Source organism: Anopheles merus, chromosome 2L (genome assembly GCF_017562075.2).
Source record: "Anopheles merus strain MAF chromosome 2L, AmerM5.1, whole genome shotgun sequence".
Classification (NCBI taxonomy): domain Eukaryota; kingdom Metazoa; phylum Arthropoda; class Insecta; order Diptera; family Culicidae; genus Anopheles; species Anopheles merus.
The window spans coordinates 20,764,119-20,785,562 of record NC_054083.1 but is presented as its reverse complement, the minus strand read 5'-3'; the positions used below and the strand labels follow the sequence as shown (position 1 = coordinate 20,785,562).

At 43.6% G+C, this 21,444-nt stretch overlaps 1 protein-coding gene across 4 annotated transcripts in view; it reads left to right on the top strand.

Moving 5' to 3' along the window:
* LOC121592554 (E3 ubiquitin-protein ligase CBL) overlaps positions 1–21,444 on the top strand; it is a 79,728-nt gene that overhangs the window by 52,839 nt on the left and 5,445 nt on the right. For 3 of the 4 annotated variants that reach the window (XM_041914130.1, XM_041914128.1, XM_041914129.1), the window contains exons 3-8: positions 14,706–14,852; positions 14,931–15,074; positions 15,162–15,278; positions 15,379–15,503; positions 15,604–15,725; positions 15,934–16,074. In XM_041914130.1, coding sequence (XP_041770064.1) covers positions 14,706–14,852; positions 14,931–15,074; positions 15,162–15,278; positions 15,379–15,503; positions 15,604–15,725; positions 15,934–16,074 — 796 coding nt within the window. Of the gene's footprint in view, positions 1–14,705; positions 14,853–14,930; positions 15,075–15,161; positions 15,279–15,378; positions 15,504–15,603; positions 15,726–15,933; positions 16,075–18,767; positions 20,564–21,444 lie in introns of those variants that run through there. The other variant, XM_041914131.1, reaches the window with a different exon arrangement.

Sequence of the window (21,444 nt, the reverse complement as noted above, 5' to 3'; positions counted from 1 at the left end):
GAATGTCATGTTTTACTGACTTTCAGCAAAACAATTTACTGAATGCATTTCAGTAATACACATTTTACTGAAAATCAGTAAAATCAGTGTCAAATTAGTCGTTTCACTGAATATCAGTAAAACAAATTACTGAAAATGCAGCAATTCATTCTGTCAAAACGACCTGTCAGTCAGAACATCAAAACAAAACAATGCGGTACCTACTTGCTCGTGATGTGCAAAAAGTTGATTTTGTAGGCGCTTACAGACACCCTGGTGAAATTTCAGGTGATAGGGTAAATGTACCTATAGTGGTGCTAGTACCAATAGTGGTGGTATTGCACTAAAATGTGGTTCATATGACAAATTAAAAGTAATTAAGTTATTTACGTTAGTGTGAAATGTTCTTTAGCCTTTTACAAAGGGTTTTAAAGTTAAATGGGGCCATTCCGTTACTGAGTGACCGAAAAATCCATTATTTTGTGAAATGTGTCAACATTTTTCCAAAATCCTTAGGATTTCATAACGATACTCATATTTTTGTTAACGTTCGAAAAGACCACATAACAACGCAATTATTAGTTTTTTAACATAATTGTTATCAAATGATATTATTTTATTCAAATTCATTGGCTTTTGACCATATTTATGCAGTTTTAAGTGTTTTTTACCATAGTGCCATTATAGGTACACAAAACAGGCATGTTCCTATAGTGGTCCTAGTTCTAAAATCAATAAAAACAGGTCGTTTTAGATTTTTTTGAGAGTATTTTTGACATTTCGTACTGTTTTCACTAAAATAAGCAACACAAATGAGTTTTCTGTGAGTAATTTACCTAACAAAGGCCAAAATTCGCCAATATTCTACTGAGTGAAAAATCGACTTCAAATCAAGCAAACTCTTCTGGGTATGGGTTGAGGACAGGTGTGATACTGTCGATGTGCAGTACTTTATTCAAGAGTTTCATCGATCAAATTTATACATTTTTACGATCAAACTACGCAAGAAACCAATATTATGGCAGTAATCCTTGCTATTCATACGAAAACAGCATCAAAACTAAGTTCCATTGATATTATACACTGTTTTTAAGGCATCTTTGTTTACCACCACTATAGGAACACAATACGACGACTATAGGAACCATACCACCATTATAGGTACAACGAAGCAGTCACAAAAATATGTATTTTTTTCGTAAAATTTATGTGTTTCATTGTAAAAATGGATTGATTACGAAGATAAAACATATTCCAACTGTTATGGGTTAAAATATTCAGAAATTGTCTTTCCTGACACTTTAAATCCATTAAAACACATCGGTACCACCACAAATTGCACCACTATTGGTACATTTACCCTATTTCGGCTTACGGGATTAATTTAAAACAATTGGCAGCCGTGTTGGTGTGTTAAATGTTTGCTACAATCCACTGTGTTTGCTGAAATTGCATGGTGTCTGTGAGCGCTTACTGAACCATCTACACTTGCGGCGGTAAAATACAGTATAAAAACTGTATAAAACAAAACGAAACATGTATTAATATGAACTGAGCGACTGGCAATATCTGCGCATCAATAAAAACTTAATTTAAAAGAAGTATTTCTAAGTCGTTTTTAATCGCTACCAACTACTGAAAAATCAGTAATATAAGAATGGCTTTACTGGGATTTCAGTAAACGAGCTGTCATTTGGTGAGCACCGGACATTACTGAATGATTCAGTAAACATTCTTTTTACTGAAAGGATTACAGAAACGTCAGTTAAAAAAATTTCAGTAAGATTTTACTGAAGTTCTGTAAAAAAAGTTTTCTGTGTACTATAGAGCTTTTATCCTCCAGTTCCGTATTGAACATTTCGGTAGTCGGCAAAGCGGAAAGCTCTCCCTGTTAAAAGCAAACCGAAAAAAACAGTCGCTTTGCTCCAGATTTCAAAATGTTTCGCCAAAATCCTTTTGCCTTATTGGTATGGCTTTATAGTTTTTTATGCTTTCCCCTCCACGTTATCAATAAAAGAACTGGTGGGAATCCAGAAAGCTAAGGCAGGCGCCCTATTTAAACCCGCGGGAAGCAACGGGCGACAAAAGCACGATTTAACGAAACGACCAAACTGATTTAATCAAATAGCAAACAGGGGACAATAACTGGCGGAAAACGATGTCGCCGGTGTCGAGAAAAGGATGTCGGGAGGTGGGAGGCACAACAATCCTCTTACACCGATGGCACAACGCACACGCATGTCTACAAGATGGCACACACAGATACATCAGTCAGTGCGTGACAGTGTGTTTTGTAAGATTAAGCGACGAGCACGACGACGAAATTGAAAGGAAGTTGTTCACAAAAACAAGAGCTTACATAAACACTTTTTTAAACAATTCTGTAGAAAAAAACACACAAGCGGAAATCTGCAAATGAGAATGTCTCAAAGGAAAGAGATTTTTTTTCACTTCCTTCCTTTCCGTTTGGATCGAGCGCAAGAGAAAGTGAAAGTGTTGGTTTATGGTGCTGCTGCTGCTGTAGCAAAAAGTTGATCTTTTCTTCCACGTGTCATCCAATTTGCTTGTCTTAAAGCGGCTTTGTTTTATGCTACTCTCCATATTGTTATGACTCAGCTGATTGAGGATAGAACAAGACACAGACGCACACACAATATCGTTATTTCTGCTGTCTTTTCTAACCGCGAAAGGAAGGACACCTCTACGTTCCCCAATTGAAACGCATCGTGCAATAAAAGCATCACGAAACAATGACAGTAAAATAAATCTCGCTACAACAATTACCATTTTATTACGGACTCCCAGCGGAGCGTGTGTCCCGACCGGTTGAATGTTATACGATGTTGCCGCGGCCCTGCATCATGTTTTATGCATCGGTAATCATCACCAATTTTAAGCTATTCACTCTTGCGCTAACACTCGCTGTGGTAGAAGCGAAGAGGCGAACTGAGCTCATTGTCGATCGGGAGAATTAAAACTAATGATCCAGTGGGGAAGTTTATTATCAACTAGGCAATTAGTGCCTCGCTTCTGAAAGGTCAGCATAAGTGTTAAGAAGAATTGTAATGTACTTGACGCTCGTCGACACGTGGTGGTAGCGAGCAAATCTCATGTTTTGCGATCAATTCTCCAACCTCACTATTGAGCTTAACTTTAATTCAATATGCTCTCCGGCACATCGTGCATCAGTAGTGTAAACTTGGTCGTTTAAATGTTCTAATGCACCATCATCCCCAGGGCTGGTAGAAAAGAGGAAGTAAATGTCTGGAAATCATACATCCAATTGCCGTGGAAGTTAGACATTCATTGTCATCCACTTCCTCGAACTCTAATGAATTGCTCCATATTTGCTGGAGGCAAGGGAACAAGACAAAAAGAAACGGCATCCCATGCTGACTTCCAGTTCGTATGCTGTGTGGAGATGCTGTGTCGTGCTGCTGTTGCTGCTCTGCCTCATCATACCTGGTGGTCTCGTAAACTTTCAACAGTTTGTACCATCTCTTTGTGCAGACGTGTTTTGTACGGTTTCGATCGTTCCCTTTACTACCGCTGCCACTACTGGTACTGCTTCCGGTCTGGTAAGGGCCGCCCAACCCCCAACCCCCGACGACGAAGGGTGACGGTTTTGCGTTAGCAAAGCGGAAGCGCCCCACACATGGGATGAGTGTTCGTCGTTCTGCCGTCCCGCAACCCTCTCAGCCTCCGATCGGACAATGTGTGTCCCCAGTGCAGCAACTGCCAGCTTGCACCCAACCCAGTCACAACAGCATCGTTCGGTCGGTGTATTTCTAATGTACACACAGACACGCAGTCGGAAGTGTTCTTCCGGTCAGCGATTGGTCGGCTGATGCACTGACACTGACACTGGTTATGTGTAGCAGTTTGGGTTTTGTTGCGGTACTTGTGCGCGCGCCCCCCTGGAGGAACCTGCGAGGGGAGCTACGGAGGAAAGAAAGCAATGATGGTGTAGTACATACCACCACATCATATCGAAAGGGAGAGTGGTTTGGAGCATTCAGGGTTTTTTTTGTGTGTTTTTTGGCTCAGCGCCGGAATAGTGTGGTTGTGTGTGGGTTTATGGGGGTGTTGGGTTGCTGATGACAAGTGCTCCGGGTGGCAAACTCGCATAACAAAGTTCGTTTGATCATTGACTGGAAGGAGATTGGGCAGCGTTTGGGGTGGCCACTGTTCCCGAGTGGTCTCTGGTTTTCAATGCACTCAAAAAGGTTGGCAAAAATGCTCAAAACCAGCGAGATACAGTATGTCATGGCAAACTCTCATGTGTGGTGTTAGGAGATGAGCTTTCAGGTGTATGCAACACTTGTTGGAGATAATTAATAGTGATTCAGGAGGACTTTAAAAAGGCTGAGACTCATTATTAAGATGACAGCTGTTGCCTTTTTATCACAGTTCTGATTCATGTGTACTAAAGATGATAATAATCTACTGTAAATGATGGAAGTAAGTAAGTTACGAGATTATCAACTAGTTACAAAATGTCAAAATAATTAGATACTACAAACCAATTACTGCAGACGGCCAATTACTGCTTCTCAGTTTTCGAATTCCCATGTCTTATCTATTAATCCCAATAGAAATCATGACATGCTTGGTAGCTTAAATCTACTCGAATCCATCAAAATTCAACCCTAAATTGAATTCTGAAAACAAAGCAAGGTGTTACAGCCCCATAACCACAATAACTCGCTGAAAAGCGTTATCACAATTCTGTTTCATCGAGCAATTATCTACTGGCTGATTACCACACTTGTCGATCGCCACAACAAAATTACCCTCTCCTGGCCTCTGTCCTGTCCTGCCCGACCAACAAATCTGAAACGTGTAAAACTCGCCAACTCAACTCAGGCACTCAAGCACGAGTGATTAGTGTATAAATCAATTCCCGCACGGCTAGCCCAATAATTAGCCTATTATTGCAGGAACATCGCTAAATCATAATACATCGTGACACCATAATTGGCGAATTCCTTGCCACAACAACGATCGATCATGGGAGGCGAGCGATAAGTGAGACAAATAAAGCGTAACCTTAACGCAACGGAAGGAAGGCGATTCCGTGAAATGCTATGACAAACAAAAATCAATCAACACCTTGTCAAACTTCTCAATGTACAAATTTGGGATGTTTGTTTAAAATCATATGTCATTCAACTTTTTGGTACAGGCACAACTTTGTCTGCAAAGTGACACCACACGGTTCTGACTTTGACGCACAGAACGGAACCAGAATGTATGTTGTGTGTGTGTGGCGATCCCGATGTGCTGTAGAATTGGAGGTTCCGTGTGACTTGATACAATAACCGGAAATGGGGTAAATGGGATCTGAGCTCAAATGCCGTGCATGCTGTGTCCGCTGCTGGTATTGGTGTTGCACAGCGTAAAGTTGGAGCATTGGCAGATCAACAGTTGTCACTAACACGCAGAAGAGCTCACACACTAGAGACGGATGACCTTCCGTATTTAACGCGCAGTCACCGGGTCCGTGATTCTGTGTGACCCGTTTAGAGCAGTTCCGCTTTGCGTGGTCTCTTCATCCGGCTCTGTTCGACGCTCGCGCGCACAGACACCCTTTTCCAAACGTTCAAGCGATACTTGACGGCCGAACTGTGGACGGCGAACTGTCACGCAGACCTTGAGGAGGAGGAACTGTCGCGGTGCGGCTTTATATTATCCAGCCAGCCAGTAAATTGGGGATAGAGAGTTGTCACTCGGGATCTCTAGTTCGCTTTAGCCCAGCCGTTCTAATGGCAAACCGTTGCTGTGAATCTTTTGGAATTATATGTGCCGGTCTGACACACACACACACACACACACACACACACACACACACACACACACACACACACACACACACACACACACACACCACACACACACACACACACACACACACACACACACACACACACACACACACACACACACACACACACACACACACACACACACACACAGAGATGCTGGTTGGGAGATATATGTTGCTGAATCGTTTCTCCTCCCAATCAGAATAGAACGGAATTCCCCAACCTGACACAAAATGCGACCCCTCGGAGCAATCCATCGCCACCGGCTGAGACAGTGCGAAACTTGATACATATTTTTACGGCGGTCCGATTTTTACGACCTCGGCAAACCCTCTTATACTCCGCTTTCTCGGGCTGCATGTTGTCGCTCGGAGATCTCGGTGAAAACCAATTCAACAGTGTGGTTTCTGGAAATGATCGCTTCTTCAAACCGCTTTTTGTGCGTTTTCTCAAAGGGTTTGCAAAGAATTTCGTTCCGTGACTCACTCAGACGGATGTGTCGCATTTTATTACAGTGTGTGTGTGTGTGTGTGGGCATTTGCACCTACCGTCTGGTTGATGTTGGATCTCTCTTTCCGCCTCTCTCTATCACCGAATGTTCGTCTAAAATTATGCGACCATGTTTACCCGATTGTTCGGCGGGACGTATAGTCCACAAATGGATTCACTGGAATAGGAAGGAAATCCTTTCTTCTTTGTGGTGCCGGTGACGCTGATGGTATGTTTGAACACATACATACACACACACACACTTCATAATGTGTGTGTTCCGACCACCGAGCGAGAGAAAGAGGAACATGCCGCCATTAATCATATCATCGCTTTCCTTTAAGCCGTGTACACAGCGCCCCGCGGGTAGCACTTCAAATGGCATCAACCTGCCCCGCCAGTGCACAAACATCGGTTTTGACATCGGTGGTCCATCACACACTTGAACACATCAATGCAGCATCTCAACGATCCGCATGGTCGGCAGCACTGGATCCAATAGTTCCCACTGTGAACCCTTCCGAAGCTCTGTGGGCTGTGTTAAGCTGGGGAAAAAGGGTTCGCTCTGTGTTTGATTTGGCCGGGTCCTTTCCAACCCAGACGGGAAGTTATGGAATATTTGATGGATTTTTGTTCTTTTTTTTCTGGTCTCGGTTTCGTGTTTTCCTTTCTTGCGTGATTTTTACCATCGGATCCTTTGTTCTTCCAATTTCATTCCAATGGTGTGGCATAAAACGGCAAATGCTGTTCTGTGAGTGATGGGGAAAGGGCACGTTGTGACAGTTTGTGATTTTGCTGTGGGGGGTGTTATTGTTGTTGTTTTACTACTATCAAAGCATCGCTGAACGGGTTGATGTGTGTCCCCGCAGGATACAAACACACACACAACCAGATTGTGATGGATCGGTGCAGTTAATGCATTCCCTCGCCTTTGTCGTCACCCCAAAAGCCAACGCCGATTGATATCTGGTTCCGGTCGCGGCAGGATGTGTTTGCTCGAGAAGGATACGGCTGACGGTGTACCGTTTTTGTGTGCAAAATTCTACACCCAAAATTCTATTCTGCTCTTGTTGGTGTTCCGCTTGACCTTGCCTGTTAGGAATTGCTAGCCCACATCTCGCAGACGCAACGGGGCCCGTGTATGTTGAGCGCTTTTTATTAATCTTCAGCAAAATTGATGTTCGCTCTCCGGCTCGGGCGAGAATTTTTACGATTATGATAGACTATAAACTTTATCATGGCGGTTCCTTCAAACAGATAAAAAGGCAATATTGTGAACCTGAATCTGAGGTTAGAAGTGATTGTGTGACGTCCACGACTTTTGCCAAGCCAAGCCGCGAGGGCATATTTATTACATTCAAGTTCTTGGGCGGAGTGACATCGTTTCCTCATTCCGATACTTTTTTTGTGTGTTTCCCATAAACAATTCCACGCAACAAGTCATACTGGCAAAGAATTTCATGTCTTCAGCATCTTCGGGAAATCGAGTTCAACAAATGGTCTATAAATTTTTGAACTGTCCCCATCGCATTGATTGCATCTTCCTTTAATGAGGCAAACGTCGCCCACTTTATTAAACTATTCAAAGGATCCAACAACAACAACGACAACAACATAATCGCGTTCTTCGTTCCCTTCAGTGCAAACACATTCTTGAGTTGAATTTGTTCACATAAAATTGCAACATTTTGCTTGCATCGAAGCGAGGATGTCCCCGAAAGTGTGCCAGAAACTAAGCATTTTCGACAAAAGAATGTTCGCTCTCTCTCTGCTGGGCGAAGGTATGCCAAATTCCCAGAAACAAAATTCGTGGAATGAGCAAATTTTACAAAGAATGCGACATATTTTGCTCCTCATGCACATTGAAAATTCCCATGCAGTTGCGAGGGAAGCTGCCCCATAAATTGCGCAAAAAAATTGATATTTTGATATCAAAAATCTATCTCTGAGATTGAAATTGTGGTTTATGTGAGGATAACTTTCTTCGAGCGAACGTGTATGTGTGTGCCTACTTTCGAGCTAGGTAAAACTTCATGCCTCACTGTGTGAAGCACATATCTCACAGCGACGACGGTACACGCGCCGGAAGCCAGGGAGGGAGGGGCCTGGAAGTGGCCTAGGCCACCAAAAACATCACGTGAACAACCCCCAATCGGAAAGGTTTCCCCTTGTGTCTGTAAGATCCCTGCTTGCTGGTGATCCACGTCGCGAAGAAAACTCGCAGGATGTGTGGCGGCAGGTGTTTGCCAGGAATCGCCCACTCAGTTCTGGCTTCGAGGCTTCGTTCTTCGGTTTCGTTCTGTTCAACAGTTCCTGGTAAACGCGCTCTCGTTCCTCGCAGCATCCATTCGGGCGCGCCGCGCCGCGCGCTCGCTAAACTTGTCCGCAGCACTACAAAGGGAAGTCATTTCCAGGACGGTTAGGTTTTCATGGAAGTACCCCACAGGCGATATCAGAGCCACATCGTTGGAGGTAGTTCTGGCGTTTTGTGATTTCTGGTGGCCACAGTTGCGATCATACGGCAGCCTGGAATGAAACGAAAACACCGGGCCCGACCGGTGTGCAATAAGCTGTACACGTGTCGCGCACTGTATGCCAGTGTTGTTGGCTGATTGGGTAAGGTTTCTGTTTGCCAAAAAGGTCGAGCGGTGTATCGAACCGTGATATACGCTGTGCGCTGGAAGCGTTCAATTGATTTGCATACGTATGCGGTTCTGTTTCGATTGTGTGTGGTTTTCGTTTAATTGACGCATTTTCCCCATGGAAGAGCCTTTCATTACTAGACAGCTGATAGACATCTGAATATCACTTTGACATGTAGTCGAAGAAGCAAAGGTGACAAATAGCGTCTCATGATGTAAGACATCATCCATCGGAGGCGCAATTCTGTTGTTGCTTAAAGTACGCCATTCTCAGAATGGCGTTCAAATTCTATTTCTATAAGTTCTCGTCCGTTAAGCACGTTTGGCTTACAAAGTGGATCGATGTTGTGTGTACTTCGATCTACGAAAGTGACCCACTGAAACCGCTTCCCAGTACTGCCGACAAGGACCGGATGCAGCCATCTTTTGGTTGTTGGTTTTAAACACTTTACAAGTGCCAGTTAGTTCCTTGGATGGGCGAAAGAACCTCGTTGAAAGTTAAATTGCCTTGCTGTCATTTCGCTCTTGTCGTGCGTTTGACAAGCAAACGGGAGCGACTTTGTTGAGAAAGAAGCTGCCACTCGTTATATCTGTAAACAGGGAACAACTTTCTACAACGAGATGTGCGTCTGCTGTTCGCGCGTTGTGTTGTGTGATTGCACAAACAGGGGAAAAAACTCTCATCACAAGTTGCATTAGACAGCCAAGCAGCACTGGCTGCATCTTTGGGCGGCAGAAGTGGTTGCTCTGTCCGGAAGTCCTTATTCGGCACCATAAATCAGGCTCTCGTCCTTCTCGCCTGGGTGTGGTATATTACAGTCTTCGCGCCACTTTATCTAGCTGCATCCAACGCTACAAGAAGACACCATCATCGGAACGGCGGCATGTGTGTATGTCTGGCTCCTAGAAAAAGGCGGTACAAGCGGCAATGCGCTTAGTTTGTTAACAAACTTAGGCTGCTTCCGCGCTCCGTATGCGGAACTTATCGCCAGCTACAGCACGGAAGTAATGCACATTTAATGTGCATCTCCTGCTATCGTGTCCTTCATACGACGGTTCCACACGCTGCTAGCACAATGGTTGGCAGTTGTTTGGGAAAGTGCATCAAACTGTCAAGGCACCCACGTCGCACACACACTTCGTTATCCACTTTACTTCACGCGTTCGTAGCTGTCCTGGAGTTGCAAAGGAGTATGACGATAAGAGGATGATTTTCTGCTACTTTAGGAAATGTGCAGCTCTCGTTGCAAGGATAAACTGTTTTCGAATTCATATTTTATAACGTGGGATAGTAAACCTTATTTTTGAGGAGTAACTAAATTTCTTGAGCATTGTGATTCTTCACTTCTCGCATCATCAGTTTTCCATTTTTTTGTCTTTCAGTCTTTCAAGAACACGTTTCATGTTGCTCGTTGTGAAATTATCTCGATCAACAAAACCCCGTTCTCTCGGTCCAATCTTTTCCTCCAGTACGTATCCGAAGTCACTGTCCCAATGTCGAATGTGAAGACATAATTTCTCCAGATAAGCATCGAATAAAAAAAGCGAGAACCAGATTTAGGGGCCTGTCCCAGAGAATTCTTCCACTTTAAGGTGCGTCGAAAGGACACCGTGTGTTTGTGTGACGATACAGTAACAGCTCACATACAGTTGTTGAACGTTTTGTTTCCTTGTGTGGCCTGTTTTTTCTCCCATTTTGCTTTTCGTTCTTTCGCCTTTCGCTTCACAAGAGTGAACTCGAATTGGAACCTAAAGGCACAACGGAACCATTAAAGCCGACCTACTATCATCAACCCATACTCCTAAAGATGGTTTCCATGGTGCAGTTCCTTTTAAATGCGATCGATCATTATCTTTGGGTCAGATTTCATTAATTTAATACAGTCAGAACCCCATCGGACGGGGTTGACATAGACTTTTCTCTTATTCTTTAAACATCCTGGTTCTGCGTTCAAAGATCGAAACCAACAACAGACCAGTGAGCAGTGACTCTGTCCTGTCTTAGGGTGTTTTTTTCCTCCTATTTCTACGATTTGTTCCTGCCCATCTCCATTTTGAATTATAATGAGAGTTGCAACGAAAACCACATCCCTGTTCACGCTTATTTTAACCCCAAGAAGAAACAGAAAGCAGGACAAAAGCGGCAAACAACATTAATTGATTTATGCACTTCATCCTGTGCCGCACTTCATCTGTTGACGGTGTTGGTGTAATTTAATGAAAGGTAAGCCTGTTTCATGCCGTTGCTGCTTGGCTACCAGCTTCTCCAAACCACTTCCACATCCAAAAGCTTTGGACAAGTCCCAGAGGTGCCTACGCGATGTTCCTCCCCACGGAAAGGAAGGTGCTGGTGTCTCCGTACGCGCGTGTAGTATTATTTTACGAGAAAAAGGATTTTTTCAATCGCCCCGTGAAAGAGTGGGCAGGCGTGTGTCGCAAGTGTGTGCTGAGTGAGTGAATCCCCAAGTGTGGTAGGCAGTATTGCTAAATCTGTAACCGCGAGGAGAGGAGAAAGTCACGAGATGGATATAATTTTACTCCTACCGACTCTTAACCAACCACGCGACAGTGGAAATGTCCCCCGTGTTGCGATCGTTTCTGTGGGAAATGGAAAAGCAGACACTCTTCCACCACAGCCCTCAAGTAATAATGTGTGTGTGTGGCGCTATGCAGCGGCGGCAAAAAGGAAAGAAAAAAGCGGCTGCAAAAAGGCGCGCACAATATCCATTAAAAGCTGGGAAGTAAATTAAAAGTGATTGCTTTTTGCCCGTCAAGCTAAAGTCGGTCCGTGTCTGTGGTGCGGCTTTTCCATCCACCGGGAAACATTGTCAGGCATTGGGAGGCATTGGTATAGAAGCGAAAGGACACATTTGGAGAGGGAGATAGAGAGAAAGACAAATAAACCATCACATCTGCTGTAGCGACAAAGCAACAAGGACCTCTTGTACCGAGTGCCGGTTGCATTTTATGCCGTTTGTTACATGGATGGGTGGATGTGTATGTTGAGTTTTTACATTGCTGGTCAGGTAACCTAGGGAAAATTTGAAGTTTTCTTATTTAAAACACCAGCTTGTAGCAACTAAAAAGGAATCTGATATTGCATATTGCGATCCTTGCAAGACTTGCACCTTATATTCATTTCCCATTACCGATCGAATCCCGTGCGATATTCCAACAATAATGACCACAACCCTCGGGGTGCAAGGGCCGCGGTGAAGCTCGAAGTTGGTTGAGACCGTGCCTCCCGGAATCACTTAAGTTCTTCTGTTTGATTTTTGTGTTTGCGTTGAGGAAATCTTTTCCCTGTCCCAAAAAATGTCCTGGTGAAAAGGACGACGAAGAATGCCCGGACCTCTGGGATGTCTTGTATTTTCTCTTATTTTTCTTTCACGACAACACTGGGAGGGAGATAACACCGACACAAGGCCATCTTGCATGCTTTCCTTCTCTCCTCAGTGGTCCGTGGGCTGTAAGATTTTTGCTTTTCAATTTTCCTCTTGCCTCCGTTTGTTATGGCCGTTTTCCTGGTGTTTTCTGTCATTGTACTGTGTACCTGTATGTATGTGTGTGACCCTGGACGCTAGAAATGGGAACAACACGGCAATGGATGTGGGCGAGTAACAAAATTGCAAACAAATGACGAAGAATCGTCCACAAACGGTGTAAGAAGCTGTGTTGGTTTGGTTGTTCGCTCACCTTGCGCGTCGCAGAAGCTTTAGCTTTAGAAGAGCTTTTTGTTTTTGTGTGGGTTTGATGGGAGCGGGGGAAGGAAGGTGGTTAGGTGAGAAATAGATTCTTGGTACAATTTTTCTTCAGAGTTTGTGTTGTCTTTTTAAATAGTCCAAACCCCTTTTTTTTATTTTCTAAAAATTCGTTTTCGTATTTTACGTATTTCTTGAGATTTGAACGCAGGACTGGTTGTGCGTACTGTTCTGATCCGCCTACGTTATCGCCTACTCTACAGGGCTCACATCAACGGTAGGGCTTCAATAAGATATCAGCTTTGTACAGTGTCGATATGGCAGCAGTAGCGACGAAGCCTTTCATTACATTTGAACATTAATTTAATTGTCAAAGTCAATCGAAAGTCTATTTTTAAAAAGCGGAAAACACTTTTTAACTTTGGCTGTCGGCACTTCACAAAATGCTATCTTAAGCGGTGACACTTTGTTTGTTCCATTGGGCCAACTTGCAATGCAAAAGAAGCGATCATTAAAATGTACAACAGAGGAAATCACACAAATCCTTCTAACAGACATAGCGTTGCACTCCTTGGGATAACTTTTTGCGAGAATTGAACTGAAGCATAAAAAAGGATATTTTATAAAGATACGTCCTAGGTTTGTTTTTTTTTCTTCTTCTTGTATTGCATTGATAGCATCGAGAACGACGGCGCATGATGGCGCTACCGGTTTGTATTGTGTCTCGGCAAACAGACCGCCAAACAATTCCACACCGACCGATCTGTCTGTGCATGCTCCACTTCCATGCCGCCTTCTCTTTCGTGGTGGGTGATTTTTCCCTCCGTTCACGATCCTCTCCACAACCACAAACAGCAGCACACGTGAGAAAGGTTTGTGTATGTGTACACAAAAGGGGGATGAGTTTTTAATGATGAGAATTTCCTGCTCCCGGTAGTTCCCGGTTCTCTTTTTTTATCAAAAGCCATTCCAAACTGCAGAGAGCAAGCGGTGGGGGAAAAGGCATAATTAAGCTTAAATGTAAAAAGGTGCATGGCGCGAAAGGGTGCAGCGGTCTGGCATCTTCTTTAAGAAATCGGACCAACACTAAGCCTTCGCCCTCGCACACACTCTTTTAATGGCAAACCAATCCTTTTTCGAGCGCGCGCGTTAATGAAGTGGAATGAAATGGAAGCAAATGGTTTCGAATTCGTCTGCTCTTCTGCTCTAAACCGACACCTAGACGTTCGTAATAAAATCATGTAACGTAATGAGGAATTGATTCATTTGCCTCTATATGTGTGTGTGTGTTTCTGTGCTACAAACCCATTCATTTCCCTTGCTGCTGGTTGCCAAGAATCTGTTTTCTTACCTATTTTCCTTCTGTTTGCTCCATTCTTCGAGCACTTTTTTGAACGTCGAGTGATTTGTAATTATTCATCTGACGCACTCTGTCTCTCAGTGTAATTACTTTACGGGCTGCTGGTCTCTCCTTCTCCTTCTACTTCTCCTCCCGGTACCTTCCATCCGCCTTTCTCCGGTCCGCGAATTTGCAGCACGACTCGCGCCAACTGCTGGCAGAGCGTGAATTAATCATCAGTTCAAGAGGGTACTACATTAACGTCTCTAATGGTGATATTTCGAGCGCCGATGGGCAGAAAAGTTCCTCCCCCCCCCCCCCCCCCCCCCCCCTGTTGAGGTCCATTCTCGGCTCGGTCGGGTAAATGTTTGCGATTGCTGCTCCCGTGCTTGAGTTTTCGCCCCCGTGCCCAACTTGAAAGGGAAATCAGCGACGACAGGGAAGAGTGTTCGCTTTGGAACGATCATTATCATACGACACACCGATTCACGGTTTAAAACGTAATTTAAATCGGGTCCATCGGAGCTATGTTCTGCACAATGAAATAAGTGACAGTGACGGTAATGAGGACACAATCAAAAGCTCCATTTCCATGTTCCATTTCCCAGAACAGCATCGCTGATATATTTTTATCCTTCGCTTAATTTTATTGTTAAATATTCTCTAAAATATGTACTAAAATATCAAAAACCATCCAATCTTTTCTCTCTCTCTCTCTCTCTTCCCGCAGCACACTCGTACCGTGGAAGTTGTTCCGGTTCGAGCTATCCCTGGTGCATCCGATCTCCTCCGGGCTGGAAGCGATGGCGCTTAAAACCACCATAGACTTAACGTGCAATGATTATATATCAAATTTTGAATTTGATGTGTTTACAAGGTACAGTTTGACGATAGTTTGATTTGGTTTCATTTTCCACTAAACCACAACTTGTTTTTTTTTTTTTTGCTGTTGCAGGCTGTTTCAACCGTGGAATACGTTGCTAAGAAATTGGCAAATCCTTGCTGTGACCCATCCGGGCTACGTAGCTTTCCTAACCTACGACGAAGTCAAAGCACGCTTACAAAAGTATATCACTAAGGCTGGTAGTTATGTTTTCAGGTAAGCAGCACCCGGATCGTTGCTCGTTTGCTTTCGGATAACATTAAAACATTATTAATATTGCAATGCCGCTTCGCCCAATTACAGATTATCCTGCACCCGGTTAGGACAGTGGGCGATAGGGTACGTGACGCAAGAGGGCGAAATCCTGCAGACAATCCCGCAGAACAAGTCATTATGCCAAGCTTTATTAGACGGCCATAGGTAAGGCTAAAGATGGTTACACTTGCTTTTCCATGTACTAACCTATCCTTATTCCGTTGTCTTGTCTTTCCAACCACGTCATTGGCACACCCCCCTGCAGGGAAGGGTTCTACCTCTACCCGGACGGCAAACCCAACAATCCGGATCTGTCGTTCGCCGTGCAGAGCCCGCTCGAGGATCATATCACCGTGACGCAGGAACAGTATGAGCTGTACTGCGAAATGGGTACGTACCCGGGACGGATCCATCCGACATGACCCTGGCTTGATTTAATTGCATTTTTGTTTCATCGTCACCTTTCTCTCTGATCTTTTTTTTTTTGCAGGAAGCACCTTCCAGCTGTGCAAAATCTGTGCCGAGAACGATAAGGACATACGCATCGAACCGTGCGGGCATCTGCTGTGCACACCCTGCCTAACGGCCTGGCAGGTGGACTCGGAGGGACAGGTACGTTGGGTGGCGTGGCGGTGCAAGTGAGATGACCTTCTGCGCTGTGCGACAGGTGTCCCATCATCCCGCTGGACAAAAGCATCATTTCACACGTCAATGCCAAGAGCTCTCGTATCGCTCTCCCACACCCCCCGGGGACGAGGGAAATGTGCAACATAAACTAACATCCTTTTTTGTTGTTGCTTCTGTTGCTTATTTCTTTCAGGGTTGCCCATTCTGTCGGGCGGAAATCAAGGGCACGGAGCAGATCGTGGTCGACGCGTTCGATCCCAAGCGGCAGCACAATCGCAACTCGGCGAACGGCCGCCAGCAGCTACAGAACGACGATCACGATGACGATACGGAGGTACTGTGAGCTCATCCAACAACCCACCACCCACTCTCTTTCTCCCCCAACCACACCCTCCCTTTCTGCTACTGTTTCTGTATGTGTGTTGTGTTTTATGCGTATATCTGTGTGTGTGTGTGTGCGTGTGTACATTGTTCTCGCTCGTTCACGCTGCCCGTGCGCGCCCTGCCTGCTGCCACACTCGCTGCCCCTATTCCCGCCCCTGTGTGTCGTATATGTCCTTCATCTTAGACAGCACCGAAGCCGCGCGTATCCTGCCGATAGAAAACCATTCCAACCATCAACCATCATGAAAAAAAGACCCACGCACCACCACCTGTCCCGGCTTCTAGTGCTGCATTTGCATTACATGTAGTGTGTGTGTGTGTAGTGTGTGCACATGCGAGTGTGTATTATCGTTTAGTTCGGTGTAACTATTGTGTAGCACACCATCATCATAGCGTTCATTTCCCAGTGGATCGATTTAGACACAGTCGCTGTGCACAGCGTGCAATAGGGACGAGTTTAAATTACCGTTCATTTATAATTTCAAATTCCATCATGCCAAACTCCTCCAACTCTAACGTCCTCCACCCACCCCAAACCAGACAGTTTTGTGCACGTTTTAGTTACGCACGCGCTTGACGAATGCAATGTACTTCTTCATTTATTCATGAGCATAGAATGTGTAGGAATCCCTGTAATATATGTGTGTGTATGTGCGTGTGTGCGTGTGCGTACATACCGCACCAGAGCGAGCTGTCAACTCATCCCAGCCACTGGACCGACTCACACACACACACAAACACCCGCTCATCAGCATCATAATCATCATTATCATGCTTCCCATTTGCTAATCTGTGCAAAAGTGTGTTTCCCTACCGATGGCGCAAAAGTGTTAGGAAATAAATTCCACCACACACCTACCCTTCTTACGGCAGCACTACATTTAGTGCGCGTTTCTGTTGTTTAGCCAAATTTGTTCATTTTTAGTTAGTTTAGACAGTTAAGTTTTGCTGAATAAGTTTTTATGTACGGATCGGAAATAGGATGAGCAGCGCTTTGTGTATTTTTTTTTTAATAAATTAAGCACTCTATTTCGCAGTACGACCGGGCAGAAAGGACTCTGAATCCACTGTGGTAGATGCACTAGGAGATTTAGATTGTTTTCTATTGTATGTTAAGTAGGAGAAAAGACTAACTGCGAAACAAGTGGCAGCCAATTCAAAGCTCTTATTTCTCTTTCTCTCTCTCTGTCGTTAGTTTGAGCAATGCAACATAATTTCCTTGGCGTCCAGTTTAATTGGAATCCCTCCGCGGCTCCTCTAAAAAAAAGCAAAAGAAAAGCCCCCTTCTCTTCCACTCAAACAATAGGATAAGATGCTTGATAAGATAGTTCATATTTAGTTAAAGTTGAACGTCGAACACATGTAACAAATAATACTCTACACTACTTCGTACGAAATGTTTCCAAAATGCAAACACAAACAAAACTAAACCGCTGCTGGACAGAGGCTTCCAAAAGTACAGACCAAGAGAGGGAGGGTGTACAAAAAAATGAGACATACCGCATCTGTGTGTGTGTGAGTGGTTGGCGAAAATTGTACATACAAATTACAAGAGCAACAGGCTTCCCTAGATAAACCCACGAAAAATAACGAAAGAAGAAGAAAAAAGGCAAGCTTAACAATTCAAAACCTTGTGATGATTAGCACGAATATGTATTTGATAAAATGTGCGTAAGTGTGTTGTAGGATGGCCTTAAAATTAGTAGTGCGTTAGTAGTAGCCTTTCCATGTAGCCACATAAGCGCGTTAGATAGGAACTCTATTGATAATTGGAAGATGCTCGAGCTCTAGCAATTTATTGTAGGTAGTTAGTGTACGTGTAACATTTTCAAAACAAATTTCTGAACTGAGATTGCGAGATGCCATTTTGCCATTGCGTTTTGCTGCAATGTGTAACTGATTTGGTCATGGTGTAAGCTTGTGTACTGTAAATCGCGGCATAAGATAAATTAACTTTCCAACCACAAACAAGCAAACGATTGCTCGTCTGTTTTTTTTTTGTCTGGTCTCGAATAGTTTATTTTGTACAAATCAGTAAAAAGAAGTGTTTTGTTCCCTTTCCCTGTGTCCAGTTTGAGGTCTGTGTCTGTTTAGAGTTTAAGATATTTATTTACAGTAAATGGAAAAGCACTTAACTACTACTGCCAACATCCGATGGCGCCGCTTTAACTATGATTTATCACAAACACAAGTTAGATTAAAGACCAGAGTAAAGTCTCCCCAAAAACACGATGAGAGCAATAGTAAGCTTACCAATCAGAGAACAATTTAGATTAAAATTAAAAAGCTCCACAAACGGCCGACAGCAAACAGAAAGCAAAAGCGACACAAACTTATCAAGTACAGAGCGTCGTAATGATTACTAGATATTTTAGCCCAAGCAATAAGCATGTTAGATAGTTTAAATTCTTCTCGATCAGTAAGTGCATTATCGATAAAATAAAACCGAATCATAAGAACAACTCACAGTCGTCGAACCTCTTCAAACCGATCAGCTCTCCAGGGGGCGATCGCGTTTGCGTTGTAGTAGTTAGTCGTGTTGCATTCATTATATTTGTATACTTGTGTGTGTGTATTTGGAATATTCTTCCGCTCCATTCGTTTTTCCTTTTTGTTGTTTGAATTTATTTATCTTCCCTTTAGCTCACGATCATCCTCCACCCCTATCACTAGAGAGCGCATCACGAGCAATAAAGCACCTTCTCATCACTCGCGTGCCTACACACCCTAGCACACTCTGTATCATCACACCGCGTTTGCGCCGTATGGAATGAAATTGTTTGCATTGTTTTGTAAACTATAGTTGTCGCATGCTGTTTTTTACTGTACTTATCATTCCACCAAACTTGTTCTTTGTGTGTTTGTGTGTGTTTTTCAAATTTAAATTGCAGTTGTTTAACCTCCCTTTGGTTGGTAGTACGAAGTTGCGATCACATTGGAATGATACAATATTTTGGTTAGCAAAAACAAAACTTCTCAGTTGGGTTAACACGGCCAATTAGTAACTTTTGTCAAAATAATTGAAGCACAAAAATGCTCCCTTTTTCGTCATCTCGTTCACTTGGTTTTGTGCTGCTAAATACAACGCATCATTTGCTATGCATCACACGGCATTGAAAGGGTACACCCGCGTTTGGCATTGAAAGGGTTAAAAGGCAACAAAAACATATAATAAATCGCCTAAAAGCACACGAGCAGGAAAAAAAACATAAATAAACACAAACCAACCAACCAACCAACCAACGAAACCAAACGAACAGTTACTATCAGAGGCGGGTACTGTCGCTGGTGCTACTTCTGATGCGGCTGCTGCTGCTGCTGATGCTGTGGCTTCCAAAGCGCAAAGCCAAATGTGCCATAAATCATGCATAACTTTCAGGCGCACAACGTACAAATACGTCACCGGTTGCGTTCGGTACAGGCATATCGCGCTCGTTTGTTTTCGGTTTTGTTTCCTTTTTATTATCGGTGTGGGGTTTTTTTTTTTTGTTCATATGGCCAACATAATAATGCCATGGTTAAACATCCTTTCTTTAATACACACAGCTCTGAGGGAAGTATTTTAATACACGCGTTGATGGACATAGAATATAGACACAAGAAATATTATTTGTTTAAAACGAAAGGAAATCGAATTGTTCATAAGTTTAAAATTACTCTTTGTGCGGTCCAAATACAGCTTCCTCGTTAACACTTAGAGCTTCTCTTTGAAATTTAAATAAAACCCTCGGCGACACCAGCCCACACCTTCTGGTGTGCACTGTGAACCTAAAGTTCCAATTTTCGCTACATAAATCGTAAAGATTTTCAAGAGGTTTTTTTTGCGCAAACACCGACCTTTCCGGTTGCTGTCCGTGAGAATATCTTATATAGCAAATGCTGCAAATCTATACACCGGAACCGAATTTCAATTCAATCGAGAAAAATATTCAACCCGGTTTGATAGATTTATAAAATCAGGACAAAAAGTAAGGATAAAAAGTAAACTCTTCCGACCTTAAATCACCATTATTTTGGAGGATTTTTTTGTTTGTTTTGCCTTCTCTCTTACTCTCTCACTCATCCTCTATCACACACACACATACACTCTCCATTGGCAATGATTAGAAAGGCATCGATTGAAGGGACCTGCTTAATCAAACCCTGAAACAGGACCTGCAGGCTTTCTTCGAATTTGGATTATTAACCCACCAAGCAGGCGCGCTAGTTTGTGGTGGTGAGGCTTCCCAATCTTGGGATTCTCAGGAACATCCACCGGAAAGCAAAAACAAAAACGCCTAGCTCACTACCAGCTTACGGTGCACAACGGTTCGTATAATGAGGGAAGCAAACCGCCGGTGAAAAATTGCACACCATTAATCTTCCGCTTAGCCGGTCTCATGGTACAGTCGTCAACTCGTACGACTTAACAACATGGCCGTCATGGGTTCAAGCCCCAAATAGACCGTGCCGCCATACGTAGGACTGACTATCCTGCTATGGGGGGAAATCAATAAGTCACTGAAAGCCAACCCCACAAGTGTGTTGCCAGGCCTTGACCGGCATCGGTTGTTGAGCCAAAGAAGAAGAAGAATCTTCCGCTCTGCTCCGCTCGTGAGGTTGATCTTGAAGTATTTCACGACCACCCCAATTTTGACCCCCGGAAATCCTTCCGCAAAAAATGGGAAGGAAGGTATCTCTCCGTAACTCGGCGTAAAACCTGGAAATTGGGAAAATTGATTCGTCGAAATAAGCCACCTCGTGCGCTTAACCGTATTTCGGCCTCGGGAAAATGGTTCACGTTTCCGCATGGTTTATGAAAACCCCCTCTCCACCCTGAACGAAGAGGAGTAATGAAATATGGAAATGCGATATGATTGAAAATTGGAAATGTGTTTTTTTTTCTCTCGCTAGTGGCGAATTTCTCCATCAATCTGTTTGTGTGTGTGTCTGTATGGGTATTGGTGGGTGGAATTATTTAAAATGTTTATTGATGTTGAAATTAAACCATTCCCGCCGTGGTGTGGCTGACCACCACGGTTTGACTTGAATATGCAATTAATATTGCATCGCTCGTAACAAAGGAAGCCGTGAGGGATTAGCCTACAAAACCACTTATCAACACACCATGATGGTGCATGTGTGTTTGTGTGTGGACATGCGATGCCGGATAAATGCAATTCTGAATGGAAGCCGGTGAAAAATAGTCATTAAAGTGGAAAATTGAAGCCTTTTGTCGGCTTTCAATCGTTCGCCGCCAGACGGAATCAGTGAAACATTCATTTTAATTCGGGTTCGTCGTCTGCTTCGTTTGCTGTGTAATTTAATTGCTTTTTGTCTT